Below are 15604 nucleotides of genomic sequence, written 5' to 3' on the forward strand. Positions count from 1 at the left end.
GTATGTTGAAATACAAATATAAATGCATCTCTGACAAGTCTCCAATACGTGGCATACAGTAGTAATGATATACAACTATTCAATGATGATGATAAAACAACGGGAGCTAAATGTAATATGAATGAGTAACCTAATAATATCGTTGAGCTGCGTTCACGATAAATTACTACATTAAATTGTAGATCATGAAAGAAAAAAAGGAGAAAGAAATATGTCTTACATCTTGTATCTTTTAACAGAGAAAAACGATATTATTTACATCTTTATATATATATATATATATATATATATATATATAAATATATATATATATAAAATTTATATATATATATATATATATATATATATATATATATATACATACATATATATATATATATATATATATATATTTTTTAACATATATAAATGAATATATATTAACATATATTCACTTACATATGTCGATGGCTTAGGGCTATGCATATTTCGAAGCGTTAAATCGATCAAAAGAATAAAAAATCGATGTTTCGAAGCGTAGTCCACCAAATAAACGGCAGCCGGCAGCCAATATCAAACACGCAATTCTATTCGTTTTTTTATAATATCGTTTTTACAAGGTTATAACATAAATTAAAATAAAGACAAAATACTTTTTTTGTATCTAATAATTAGCAATCGTTTTATTTCATACGCGTACTAATTACAAAATTTTGTCATACAAAGATACAAAGACACGTGTGTGTGTGTGTGTGTGTGTGTGTGTGTGTGTGTGTGTGTGTGTGTGTGTGTGTTCACATCCGCAATACAATGTACTAATGCTTTAAATTTTGCAATTCTCTAATATTTACACCTTTTGCTATAATATAAAAGACGTAACGTTTGATGTAACTATATGATCACTGTATAATCCTTCCTTTGCTTCTTATCTTTTCTTTAACATTTTGTGAAAACAGCTCAACTACAACCGATATAATCATACTCAAAAAATGGAAGTGACAACCAGCTTAGATAAATTGTTCCCTAAAATGTCTTTACAGTAACACATCGATAACGCGCAGCCTTTTTTATAAAAAAAAAAAGAAATGATAAAGAGAAGTAAAATGAAGATCATCAGTTTTGATAATTTGTACTTTGCATCCGAACATGCAAAATGACAAAATAAAGGTAAAGATTTTTAACATTTAGCTTACGAGATTAATGAAATATATAATGTACAATAACACAACTATATTATATGTGAATAAACCTTATGACTATATCTACAGTTTATTTAAATAAAGAAAGATTGACGGTTAAATGTTACTTAAGTGATATTACATAGATAAAAATTGTCATGAGGTGGCTGGCGTGATTGCATGATGCCCGTGCCAATAATACCGTGCTTGTACAATAGTCCCATTTAGTACTCGAAAAAAGAACAACTATCATTCAGTGCTGTCTATCACGAACAAGCTTGCTGCATTTCTGCTTTAGCTGCTTTCATCGCTGTAACAGAAACGTTTTTACATTAGTTTCCATGTTAGCAAGATGGATATAAGTAAGACTGAATTTTTAGAAAAATTCTTACGTGAGATCCACGTTCGTTAGCAAATGATAATTTTCAGTAGGTACATGCATCACCTACTAATTGTTACTTTTAGACGTTTATCATACAAAGAGTAGCAAAAGTTAGTGTAATGGATCAAATGTTTAACATGCGAATGTAAAATTCTACTTTAAAATTGGTAAAAATATATTTGGTACGCAGCGTTGATTTTGACAAGTTTTCTGATGGCTTTCAAAGTTCAGGAATGGTTGTCAACACTTGAAGGATGGCAAACAATCCATTCTTAGTTTGCAAGAATAAATTCATTGAAAAAAGGCACAATTGCGTAGCATCTAGTAGCATCATTTGCGAACGGCGGCAAAAGACTTAAGTATCAATAAGGAAACAATTCACCAGTCAGTTCTGACTCAAAATTCCAACACGGGAGTTGTACTGCAGAATCGACTAAAATTTTCATCGGATAAAGCACTGAAATGACGCGCCATCATCTCAACCGCCTATGTCGACTCAGAACTCTTCAAATCAATTATTGTACCTAATAATAAAACGTGATGCTTTCGATATGATCTAAAAATCAAGCGCCAAAGTATAGAGTGGTAGTCTTCTGGATTACAAAAAGCGAAGAAATTGCATTTCCAACGATCCTGAATCAAGACAACGCTGATTTGTTTTTACGGAGGATATTATCTACCGAAAATTTGTTTTACATTATCACATTATCAAGGGAGAAAGTTTCATCCGAAGGTTACGATGTATTTACGAAAGAGAATTTTGAGTATTGCTTTCGACTGCATATTCACCTTTGCATCCGCATGCCAATTCCACTACTTCTAAAAAAATAAATAAAAAAATAAAAAATTAACTGTCTTTAAAAAAAACGAGCAAAAAACAATGTTGATTGCATCCAAAAGATTGATACATGTCCTTGAGAAAACTGAAAGAAAATACCGAGAAATCATCGTTAATAAGCCGCGCCAAATAGTTTTTTGCTCGTTTTCTTTGATTTTCTTTTTCTTCCTTCATTGAATTTCCATCCCTAATAAAATGCGCTAACACATCACGTACCGAAACTAGAGATATTTTGGGCAAAGTAGGTTGATTACAATCAAATTTTGTAGCAGCTTCCTTACATTATTCTGTGTAAAGTATCAAGATAAAGTCATCGAAAAGAGAATATTTTACAAGATACTTCATATTATGTTAAAAATATCACATGACAAAATTAAAAATATCTCAGGAAATTCTTAACGAAAGAGACTTTATTATAGTGTTTTAAAAACGTCTTGACGAGGGTTATAAGAATATGTAATAAAAAATAGGGGGTCCAATTTAAAAAAATTTTTAAGGTGACCCTGACTCGACTTTAACGACGCCACCTAAGATCAAATTGATAAGGCCAGTAAATAGATTTTTTTAAGCCCTACAACCTTTGTCTGAAACAATTCTTCTATTTTGCTTTATTTTTTAGATATTTAGGCATCTGAATTTAAATGCCTCACTCTGTATATATGTAATATATGGGTGATTCAGGACCTCTCGTAGAATTCAGATCTTGCAGAAAGGATCATTTTTTTGTCAAGCAACCCATGTTCTCAGACGCGTTGTTTAGGAGCTGCGCGACCGCGCATATAGATCTTAATTTGTGATATTTTTTACAATTATTAGATGCTTTATTTACTGTTTCAAGTACATTTGTAGACAGTTTACAGAAGGTTTTTAAAGTGTCAACCCTGAACTTGATTGCATTCTGCACTACAGTCGCAACATGACTTCAAATGTTCGATAGAGTCCGACAATCAATGTTACGACGATGTCATGAATTCAATCGGGTTCAAGGTAGACACTTTGAACGCCTTCTGTAAACTGTCTGCAAGTGTACTTGAAACAATAAATAAATAATTTAAATTATTTAAAAATGAGATGCTTATATATATAAGTATCAAAGATTATTAACGTCTTGACGATCAATCGGACCAAAACCAATGGTCGAATCGTCACGATGATTATTTGCCAATTGTAGTCGATGAAATAAACGTCTAATGTTTATTATATCGTTGGCAAATTACGAATGTATTTTTGAATAATTTATCTCATAATTGTAATAAATGTCACCTAAGACCCGTCTGCGCGGTCGCGTAGTTCCTAAATGATGCGTCAAAGAACATGGATTGCTTGACAAAAAATGATCCATTCTGCGAGACCTATAGTTCCTCAGAGTTTGATGCAGAGGTCCTTGAATCACCATGATATATATATGTCGTAGACTTTTAGAAAAATCAGCCCGTTAGCTAAAATCCTAGGAACTTAGCTAAACGCCGGCCAATAAAATAATCAACCGTGGATTAGTGTAATAGACTAGTAAATTCAGTCTCTTAGGCTAACAACCGGCTGTTAGCCTAACGGCCTGACAAGTTTTGGGCAGTTAGAAAAATGATCATTGGATAGCATTGCGAATGTAAACAAAACATTTAAAAAGATTCGGAGAATTCAAATATAATATATGACAAGGTCATAACGGCTATATAATTATACTTTTAATATTTGTTATGACTTACATGTCATTGTTTTTAATATTGACTCGTTAGATTCAGTTCAATTTGAATTCAAATGGCAGAAGAAGCTCGCTTCTCATTCTTAATTATTTATTGAATTTTATCTACTGACTACTCACCTTATAATTTGACGTGTAAAACTTACATTATGGTCTTTTGCGATTTCTGCCTGACTACCAATTATTATTTTATTTCACTATTGACGATATACGAATATGTAAGCATACTAAATCAATTTAATTCACTTATTAATTTATTATTTATCTATTTATTTATTTTTGTTGTTTGCGCATTATCCATATTAACCATTGTCTTCTTCTTTTGTCTATTCTGCCTTTTTATAACAAGTGAACACATGCTTCGTGTGATTAAAATGTTAGAAGAGCTTGAAAATTCCAATTCAAAACAGATTATCTAGCTCTCATTATCACTATGGTAAGACGTATGAACTTGCGAAAATTGGGTCTGAAACGCGAATAATTGTAAAAAGACAAAACGCAAGCAAACCAATGATTTATATGGAGGCACTTGAGGATTATTATGAGAAACTGATGGAAGTTCACATCCAAACTGGCCACGGAGGTAGAGATAAAATGCTTTATTATATCAAAGAAAAATGGCGAATTACCAAATCACATGACATATTTCATATTTCTCACCTTGAGAGAAGCTGCTGCAAAGCAGTCAGCAAGTGGTGGTCAGGGGTATAAAAAATGTAATTGTAAAATAGCCAAGAATCAGTGTCGGACGAACAGGTGTGCTTGCTTTAAGGAGGTTCGATCATTACTTTGAGTCAAAAAATGCGATTGAAATAAATGTCATTACAGCGATCCCGAATTATATGCAATATTAGTATAATGAATTGTGGATGCTACGTTGACGCTCTCATACCCCAGTATATGTTTGTTAATATTCTATACACTAATAATTGACGAAGAATATAGCACGTAAGTAGCATCCACAATTCAGTATACTAATATTGCATATAATTCGGGATCACTGTAATGACATTTATTTTAATCGCATTTTGACTCACAAGTAACGATCGAACCTCCTTAAAGCAAAGATTTTGTGCAACTCTCGTTACCACATGAGCTCAACTTGCATTAATAAATAATAATGTATAATAATGTATAATAATGTACATGTGTAATTAAATGTTTTGTTTACATTCGCAATGCTATCCAATGATCATCTTTCTAACTGCCCAAAGCGTGTCAGGCCGTTAGGCTAACAGCCGGCTTTTAGCCTAAGAGGCTGAAATTACTAGGCTATTACGCTAATTCACGGTTGATTATTCTATTGGCCGGCGTTTAGCTAAGTTCCTAGGATTTTAGCTAACGGGCTGATTTTTCTAAAAGCCTACGACATATATATATATAATTTTTTTTTGTTGAACAGTGTTAGAGATTTATTATTGGGTACCTTCTCGTTCTCGTCTTCTTAGTTTCTTTCGACGTCTTTCTATAGCAGCAAGCTCAACCTTTACAGCGTTATACGTCTTTCGTAATTCAGTTAATTTCTGCTGTAGTACAGCTATTCTTTGACTACCATCCAATTCAGGATCTGTGAAAACATAATATAGCACATAGATTATAGATTATAGATTAGTTTTAGAAAATATTCTTGTGCTCAGGATTAAAAACAATTAGACGAGCAAAGATTTTCATCATGTTCAACATGATGAAATCATACAAATGGGGAAGTATTATTATTTAACGTACCCAATTCAACGTAAAAATTGTACTTTGTTGGTCTCGGTGATCTTGACGAGTAGGTACTGAGATCGGGAACGTTGGTGATGGTGCTGGCATGATTTGTCGGTGTGTTGTTGACTCCGCAAAGATTGGATCCCTCACTAGTGTCGTCGCTGTCGCTCCCAGCTCCGTATCTGCCATGCCTACCATTCTGTCTGCCAGGTTTTTTCGGAACGGTGCCGCCGCCGCTACCGTTACTGCCAGTGCTATTGCCAAAACCACTAACATTGCCACGGTTATTGGCACTACCACCGCCATCACCGCCGTTGCCACCGCTGCCGTCACCGCCACTGCCACTGCTACCATCATTTCTGCCGCCACCACTACCGTTGTTGCTGCTATTATTGTTGCTGCTGTTGTTACCGCTGACACCGATACCGACACCGACGTCGACGCCAACACCAATGCCGACACCAATATCAACGCTAGCATCAACGCCAATGCCAATGCCAACCCCAACGCCAACGCCAAGGCCAATGCCATCACCGACACCGGCGCCGACACCAACGCTGCCGCCACCGCCGTTACCGCATTCCGAATTTTTTCTGTTTCTTTTGCGTTTCTTGGGTGACTGCATATCCTCAACTGTACGTTTGGCAGGCGGCTTAAGAATCTTGTCCGCGGAGTTACTTTCAGAGTTAGGTAGGGTGTCGTCCTCACTGAAGCCTAGGCCCTTGCCCGCGCTGTCGTTATCCGCCTCGGAGCTGTCGCGATTAAGCTTGACGTTATCCTCGGAAGTAGGCGACGAACCACCGGTTCTCTCGTCTCTAGGCGAGCCCGAAATGTTGGAAATGCTCGAATCGGGTGTCGTCGGCGGCGTATTGTCCATCACCGGTGCGGCTTCGTTGCTCTCTCGTCGTTGTGGTGGTATCAGAGCCAACACGTGCTGTTGCTGTTGATGATGTTGCTGCTGCTGCTGTTGTTGTTGCTGCTGCTGTTGTTGTTGTTGTTGTGACTGCCGCATGTTTGAGGACGTGTTCTGTTGCATTGATAACGAAACCGGCATTGCCGTTTCTATAGTCTTTGGTAATGCTATACTGAGGGTAGCGGTGCTACTGCTCGTTGTATTTTGACTCGAGGTCGGTGCACTCGCAAAAGGCATCTCCATCAGCACTATGTTATTTTCTAATACTTCATTCTTTGGTGGACTGCATGAAGGACCAACATTGACTTGTTCGATGTTCTCGGACAGTGGGGCCGGCGAGCCAGGTATCTCTTCTTCGCATAGCAGCGAATTCATTGTTTCGCCCTCTTCATCTGTTTTCAGAATGGGTGCTGTATCAATTTTGAACTCCGTAGATTCCTGCTCTTGCTGTTGATGGATACTCTGTGAAGTTTTCAATACCTGCGACCTCGCATGTCTCTCTTGCGTATTTTCTATACGATCCAATTCCGCTTGTAGCTTCACGTCAAAGATAGATGTCGATACTTTAACGTCTTGCGGCTCCTCGTTGTCTATCACGAGCCTTTGTTCCGAATCACTGCTATCCGTGGAATCTATAATATCTTGGGTGATTTGTTTTTTACGATTTTCAATTTTGTCTTTCTCTTTCTGATCCATTGTTTTATATTCCTCTTCAGGCTTTTTATCAGACATCTCATATCCGGCGTTTCTCCAACTTTCGTCTTTTGTAGCTTCCTGCAATTTGATCTTGCGTTCAGCGACTATTTTCGTTTCTGAGAATTTCTTCGGCTTTGATAGATCTTCCACTTCTTTCTTCAACTTCGATATTTCTTCTTCTTTTCGTTTAGTTATCGCGCGCATGATTTCTCTGCGTACAGTCTCATCGTTCTTTTCGTGTTCGCGTTTTTTATCTACTTCGGCCGCAGGAATAACGCAATCCGCGTCTTTGCCTTTTTGCAGAAAATTAGGAGTGTCTAATTTCTTTTCCTTCAGTGTCTTGAATACGCGCACGACATAAGGTGTTTCCTCGTCCGAAGTCTTCTTAATGTCTTTAGTTTTGCTTCGGAACGCCATCGCGGCCGATAACTTTTCTTCTATCGTGGATGTCGCTGGCAGTCGTGCGCTTATGGGAGCTGGCGGTGTCACAATCGGCGATGGAACTGAGACGATATCAAGCAACTTCGAATCCAACATCTTCAATTCTGGCTGCGATTGCCCAGCAGCGACTTGACTTGACAAAGATTTGATTTGGTTCTGTTTCTGATCGGGAATGTGAGCAGGTGTATTATTACTGCTCGTATTGATTATCGGTGTTTCTTCTTTTGCTTCAACTTTAGCGTTTGTCTCGTTTTTGCTTGATTCTGCTGTATCCGGCGATTTGCTACTTTGGAACTGAATGTCTTGTTGATATGTAAACACATTCTCTTGTTCCGTCTCCGATACCTCGGTCTCCGAAATTACCAGACGGTCCTCAGAGTCGTCGCGCGTGCCTTCATCGTCTGCCGGCAAATCGTTGAACAAAAGATTTAAACCAGTCACCTTATTACTCGATTCTTCCGCGACAGTTGATTTCAATTGATTGAACGATGACGTAGACGACTCACTCAGCTTATTGAAAACGTCCTCGCACGATGCAATCTGTGGTTTGCTAGGAGCAGTCGTCACCGTTTCATGAGCATCGTCAGACCTCTTGCTAAACAATTTCCTCGGTTTCTTCCGAGAATCGTTCTCTGGCGGTTCCGATTTCGTTTCCTTCACTACTGTCGCTGTAACCGGCGTTTTTTGTTTCTTCTTCGGACTTTTCGCCTCGTCTTCGAACATTCTCTTCTTCAATTTATCTTTATCGCAGTTAGTATCTCTCTTATTTCTTACCTCAAACTCGAACGGTTCCGGTTCTTTAAATTCATATATGTCTTCTGTGCTTTCCACTTTCGTTTCGACAACTTCCACCTTCGGAGAATCGATAGTTTTCTCCAACTTGGGCGACGCCGTGATAGCGGCCAAGTTTTCCTTCTCGTCCAACTTAACTTCGTCTTCAGGCTCCATCCTGACTATCTCTAACTTAACAGCTTTGTCGAAACCTTTCAATTCAGATCGTATTTGATTGAGATCGAAATCTCGGCCCTTCGGTTGTTCTTCTTGATCGCTATCAGGTTCAGATTTGATACCTTGAGATTTGCCAGGGGTTCTTCTTAAACGCCTACCTTTACGTGGTTCATCCAAGTTGTCTTTATCGTCATCACCATCACTTATCACATCGTCTGTTCTAATTTTCTCTTCTGCTCTACTTCGCGCTTCCTTCCGTTTTCTTTCTTCCATACCTCTCGATCTGGTTTTGGTTTGTTCAGGTTCGGTGGTATCAGTCTCGTAACCCTCACTATCCTCGCTTTCTGATGCAACAGATATGTCCGTGTGTCCCGAGGTTCTTCTGGTGCGCCTACGATGCTCTATTCCGGATAACTCTGCATTTCTTGTTGTTCTGGTCAGCCTATTGGCGGGCGTAGCAGGACTCTTAGTTCTGGAACTAGAACTAGCGACAGATAGCGGTGTAGTGGATCTAGTTGGTTGTATTGTTTCCTTGTCTTTCTCCTTTTCTTCCCTTTTGGCTTCCTTTATAGATGTTGAAGCTGACTGAACGGTGCTGGAAGTAGGAGCGACGCTTTGCGCCCGGCGTCGGCTTTGCGATGCATTAGCGCTGGAATTACAAGTACCTTTCAACTTGACGTTGTTGGACGAATTCGTGCTGGGAGTTTGAGGCCTCAGAGTTGCTTTGACGCGCTTTACTCTACCTTGAGCTTGCGTGATGTTTTGTGCGATTCTAGACGCTTTAATCCACTCGTCGTATCTGGTGTTCCAACCTGTATAATGTACAAGGTACATTGGTTCTGGACCTTCCTTTTCTATCTCGATGACTTTTGCTTCGTAAGTAACTTTGGATTCGTGTGTTGGGCCATAATATACTTTCAATTTGTCACCACACTCGACGGGACCTTTATAGCTAGGGGCGGTCTCTGTAAGCTGTTCGTCCACGCGCGACTTTTCTGTTTCATATTCCTTGCGTTTCCTTCCTCGTTTCTTTAATTCTTCATCCGTTAAACGTCGTTGCTTAGACATCGTTTTCTTGTCTGCCTCTCTAGATGGTGTTCGAGTTTCTCTCCCTTCGGAAGCACCTTTATTTCTCACAGTATCATCTTTTGCCTTGGATCTTGTCTTAGTGGCTTCTTCTTCCTTGATCTTCTCATCCTTCTTTTCTTGCTTCTTGGTCTCTGTTTTCTTCTTTTCAATCACCTTCTTCTTGGTATCTTCTTTACTTTTTGATTTGGTCCGGCTGGATGATGCCGTTGTAGTACTGCACGAAGTAGGAGATAACGTAGAAATTTGTGTGGTCGGTTTTTGTGATTTTTCATTATTAGACGATTCGATATCTCCTTCCACATTTACATCGCTCTCCTGGCCGCTACCGTTTCCCTCAGATTCTTCTTTCTTTTTTATCTTGACAACTTCTTCTTCTTTCATTTGTTCCTTCTTAATCTCCTTCTTCTCTTTCTTCTCATCCTCCACAACTTTTTTTTCATCTTCATCTTTGTCACTTTTCACTTGCGCTGGTGCTGGCGGTGGTATAGGAGTATTTCTGTCTTTGTCGCGGATCAGACTTCTTCCAGGGCGTTGTTTGCGCATGCTACCTCGCGGATGATTTACCATAGTACAGCCTAATTTTCTATAAAAATCTTCAAAAGAATGTAAGACCTTCTTATAAGCCTGCTTCACAAGATTGTATAATGACGCCGAATTTTGCATCGTAAAACCAAGTCGTCGTGTTACGGCTTTCCATTGATTCTGATTCGTAACACGATTGTAACCACCCAATTTGTAGACTGCTCGGAAAAGCCGGTACAAGTCTATATCCTCAGTTCCAATCATCGGGCAAACATTTATAGGTGTGCCGCGATCATCCATAAATTTATACAATTGAGCCACAAAATGATCTTTTTCTTCACGCGGTTCGTCGTCCGAACTCTAGAAAAACCATATTCCATTCCACGTTACGGTCCATAGCCATTGTAAAATGTAAAAGAAAAAGGAAAAAAAGCGCAAATAGATTTAAAAAAAAATCTTACATCTGAGTCGAGTTCTCCATCATAATCGCTATTCCCACTAGAAACAGAATGTCCAAAGAGGGAATCTCTGTCCCAATGGGGTGGCAATTCATTTTTCTCTAAAAATAAAAGCGCTTTCTCTACTGCGACCTTCAGAGTACTGTTTTCAATTTTATTAACTAATTCTTTCGTGAATTCTGTAGCTTCCTTCTTGGGTACTGTATAACTAGAAAAAAATATATATATATTTACACACAATACAAAGACAAGGCGCGCACAATGTATGTGGACATGATAATGTAATAGCAATCAATACTTCGTAATAAAGATTTCTCACTTACTATCTAGCATCTTTAAACGAGCGCACTAAATAATCATCTCTCACTCGTATTCTTACTGTATCTTGAGCAGTAGGTGCAACCACCAATCCTGGAAACCAATTGTCCTTCTTCTTTTTATCACCGAGTTCTACACAAACCACTCTACCAATTTCTGGTTCAGTTTCCATTCCTTCTTTCGCACCTCCGCTGGAAGCCGAGTCACGAGCGCCTCGTGGTGGACTGTCCTCATCTTCGCTGCTTTCATCCCTGTTGCATAAGAATTTTATAGCTAACATTAGACAATTATTCGAACTTTTAAAAACGGATTTCTCCACAGCACTTACTGTGCTTGCCTTGATCGTCTACCCCTTCTACCTCCAATTACAGGGTTCCCAAAATGCTCTGGATGAGTCAACGGAAGTTGATCCAACGTTTCACTTTCTGCAAAGTGCCGTCCACTTTTCAGACAAAGCGCGGTTCTTCTCAACGTTGTAATATCTCCATCGTCGAAAACCACGGTGTATTGACTGCAGTCTTGGATTTTTGTAATCGTAGCTTCTACAAGTTCTTTCCGATCTACATGTTTAACTTCGACGGAGGCGCCTACTCTTAAAGTCCCTCTTATTTGATCATCGGCAACCGTAGCAGTTCCCAAACCTTGTGGTTTATAAGTTACACGACATTTCACTGATCGTACCACCTTACGGATTTTTGCTTCGCAGAAGGCACCCTTATATTTAGCGCTAACTTCTGTACCCACCGATAGGGATGGTGGATCGTCTCCCTGCAACAACAATGATATTAACACAATGTACGTTACAATTAACATTCTATATCAATTAATTAACAATTCCACGTCAAAACTTATAACGTAAATTAACAAGTAACTTTAATAAATTAATTGGAAAGTAATCAAAGATCTATAGAAATACCTATTCTTTTTATATATTGTATTGCATATAAATTAAACCTTTTTAATTTCAATCAGTATTTATATTAATTCGTATCATAAGTATATTTAATTTTAACCTGGAACACATGACCGCCATTTATAAAAGAAATCATTTTTTTCTTTTAAAGTAAAGTTCTATGCTCTTTAATGTTCTTTTTAATGTTATTAGCTTACAATTTATGTTTTTCCAACAAAACCACTGATTTTATCTACAATATAATAACGGCAAAACAATACTGATGTGCAAATATAATAGCGTTTTTCTTTGGCAGAACTGGTGCGCACTCAGTGCACATTAAAGCCGTTGTACACAAATCAACGTAATGTGTATGTTTAATATAAACGGGTTAAATCATGAAATCCTCAATATTCTTTATTGCACTATTTGGTAAAATATGTACTGGGTATTTTATCAGTCGAAATATTTGCATTTTACTTTAAATATTAGAGATTAAATCAGTGTACAACGGCTTTAATGTGCACTGAGTGCGCACCAGTTCTGCCAATGAAAAACGCTATAAGTTTTCTTCATATGCAATAATTACATAAATCATATAAGGTTCAAACAGAAGAAACAGAGTAATATAGGAATAAATAGAAGTTGATATCTGATCTCTAAACATTGATTACTTTGTGGCAAAAAATATTTAAAATATCAACAAAATAGTTCTAGTATATATGTATCATAGCATATGTATACAGGGTGAGTCAAAAATAGAGAAAAATATTTTGGAAGACAATACTATAGGTTATTGTAAAAAAAGGGTAATTATGCAGAGATACGGGCCTCCCTCCGATGACCTTGACCTTGACACATATTGTCAAGATCACCCTTCTGAGTTACGACCTTCAGAAAGTTTTAGCTGACGGTTATTGTTTATTAAAAAGTTGTTAACAAAAAAATTGAATAAAAAAAATATAATTATCTGACACCGTATCTAGACTATAGGGGTGACCGGGGCAAACTCGACACAATTTTTTCAAAGGCAATTTTCAACAATTAACCCTCAGAGTACACACTGAGTTAGTGTAACCCGAGCGAATTTTGAAAGTAGCGTCATTTCAAAGGAAGTGAATGGTGGGGGTCCGTACCGGGGGGGGGGGAATCTTTGAGGTAGCTACTATGTGAGCGCCAAGGGGCAGCGTCAGTCTACGCTTGGTGCTCAAGTTATACGATTTTGAAAATTGAACTCGGGTAGTCTACACCCAGTCCGTACGGAACGTTACAAAATCCGTGTTTAAAAAAAAATTGTGTTTTTCGAGTATTTGCTGCAGTAGGTTTTTCTTTTTTTTTAGTATTCTGGTATGTATAATTTACTATTTTTAATATACTTTTGTGCATTCTAACCTCAAAATGATGCTCTGTAGTATACCAGCATAACGTATCCGTGCATGCATGTTAATATTATTTCAATTTTTGTTATTTATTTATATTATACTAATCAACAACATCCAAAAGAACTATTTTTACTTTAAGATATTTTTTTTTTGCGTTATTACGATAAATCAAGCAAGTAACGTTATATCGCTATCGCAAAAAAAACGGGTATTTTCATAGTTAAAAAAAAAAAACTTTTTGGAATGGATCAAAAAACGAATTCAGCCATTTCAAAGACCAACTTTTTAGTTTTCAAACGCGACTTAAAAAATGTCGATTTTTTTTTTTTCATAAAGTTATGCAATTTAAAAAAAAAAGTAAATTTTTATGAAAATTTTTTGAGAATGGTTTACATTTTCAAATGTATCTTTGTTTAAACAAGTAATGTAATAAATCTATCAACGCCATTGTATTTTTGAGAAAATTTCCGATCAAAAAAAAAAATTGTTTTAATTGACAAATTACAGCCCGATATACAGTCAATCAAAGTCGCCGGGTTAGGCTAACCCATGTCCGTACCCCAGACAGCACACAATATCCTATGGATGTCCATATTATGTCTAGAATGCCCATGGACGTTATATGAATATTTATAGGATATTCGTGCTATCGGGGACGGAACGTAACTTTTTTATAGTCTGTACCCTGAAGGTTAATAAAAATTTTCAAGCAAAAATGGTACACATTTAAAGAGTGTTCCTTCAGGTACAAAATTGCTTAAGGAAGTTTTTTGCTGTACGTCGCTTAGTTTTGCACCCAGGAAAGGAAAAGTGACGCAAAGACAAATTTTCAAATTAAAAAATGCCGGAGCAAACTCGACACTTCGAGCCTGATCGACACAATTTGATCTGGAACTTATTTTTTATTGTCTGAAACTAAACATACATTGCTTATCGTGTATTTAAAAAGTACAAAAATTCAGAATTAAGTAAAACAATTATTGAAAATAATGAGAACAAAAATTATTGAACATTCAATTATTTTCATCTAAACTAATGTCTGAAAAACAATTTATGCAAGTAAATTCGCGATTAGACGTGCGCACATACACGGAGAGAATTTTTTGTTACATTTTACCCTTAAATTCACTACAAACTTGGAACAACTTAGCAACCAAGGAATTTTTAAAATATACAAAAGACATTTTACAAACGTGATAAAAATTACCAAGCAGATTGGTAAATTTTGAAAAATTATTGAAATTTTCTAGATATATTTTAATAAAATTAATCAAACATATTTTATATTTTAATGTAATAGATATTAATATATTTTATTATGGTGGATATTAATCAGAATAGCTCGCATAAAATTCTTTGTGGAACATATTGTCCCACGACTATCATGATTTCAGGGTAAATTTTAAGAGAAAATTCTCTTCGTGTATTTGTCATGGGCCATATAGCTGCATCGTTTGTTATTGGGAGCCGATAAAACGGCGTGGTGTCGACTTTGCCCCGAACGTCGTTTTTCACTTTTGTTACTCCAAAAATATAAAAATTTTGAAAATATGCAAAAATTATTATCGAATTCGTATAAAGCATCAAATTTCCAATCAAAATCACTTACCGGTAGATTCGCAAGAGTAAAGCTCTATGAAAAAGTAGAAATTTTCGAGAGATTAGAAAAATTACTTTTTACCATCAAAAACGCTTAGTCGCGCTAAAAATCACACCATAACTCAGAATGTCACCAAATTCCGTTGATAATACTGGCACATAAAGACGCATTTACAGTAGGAAAGGCAAATTTCTACGATAAATTTAAATTGGCAAAAAGCCTAGTGTCAAGTTTGCCCCGGTCTCCCCTATGCTTTCATATTACATTCTTCACTAAGCATAAATTGTCCTTGATTACCTTTCCTACTGTTGTTGATATTTCTTGCGAATTTAAAATTATACTCTTCGAAAATAAGCCAGTATAGGTTTTCGTACAGATAACATACTGTTGAACTATCGGAAAATAAAATTCTATGAATATCTCGCTTTAAGGACAAGATTCTACGAGTTATTAGACTATTTGTGCACAAAAAAATGTAATTCGTAAAAAAAATATGTCCGCATTGCAAAAATATTATAGAATTGAATGGTGGATCATTAGTTATTCATTGCACACA

The 15604-nt window shown here is 36.7% G+C and overlaps 1 protein-coding gene across 2 annotated transcripts in view; it reads right to left on the minus strand.

Annotated features, from left to right (window-relative positions):
• Positions 1 to 1051: 1051 nt before the first annotated feature.
• Htk (AT-rich interaction domain hat-trick) overlaps positions 1052 to 15604 on the minus strand; it is a 32364-nt gene continuing 17811 nt past the window's right edge. The window contains exons 2-7 of one of the 2 annotated variants that reach the window (XM_071777087.1): positions 11512 to 11942; positions 11180 to 11425; positions 10860 to 11064; positions 5805 to 10758; positions 5506 to 5646; positions 1052 to 1467 (exon numbers count right to left, since the gene is read on the minus strand). In XM_071777087.1, coding sequence (XP_071633188.1) covers positions 1424 to 1467; positions 5506 to 5646; positions 5805 to 10758; positions 10860 to 11064; positions 11180 to 11425; positions 11512 to 11942 — 6021 coding nt within the window. In that variant the 3' untranslated portion in view covers positions 1052 to 1423. Of the gene's footprint in view, positions 1468 to 5505; positions 5647 to 5804; positions 10759 to 10859; positions 11065 to 11179; positions 11426 to 11502; positions 11943 to 15604 lie in introns of both variants that reach the window. The other variant, XM_071777086.1, reaches the window with a different exon arrangement.

Source organism: Temnothorax longispinosus, chromosome 4, assembly GCF_030848805.1.
Source record: "Temnothorax longispinosus isolate EJ_2023e chromosome 4, Tlon_JGU_v1, whole genome shotgun sequence".
Classification (NCBI taxonomy): domain Eukaryota; kingdom Metazoa; phylum Arthropoda; class Insecta; order Hymenoptera; family Formicidae; genus Temnothorax; species Temnothorax longispinosus.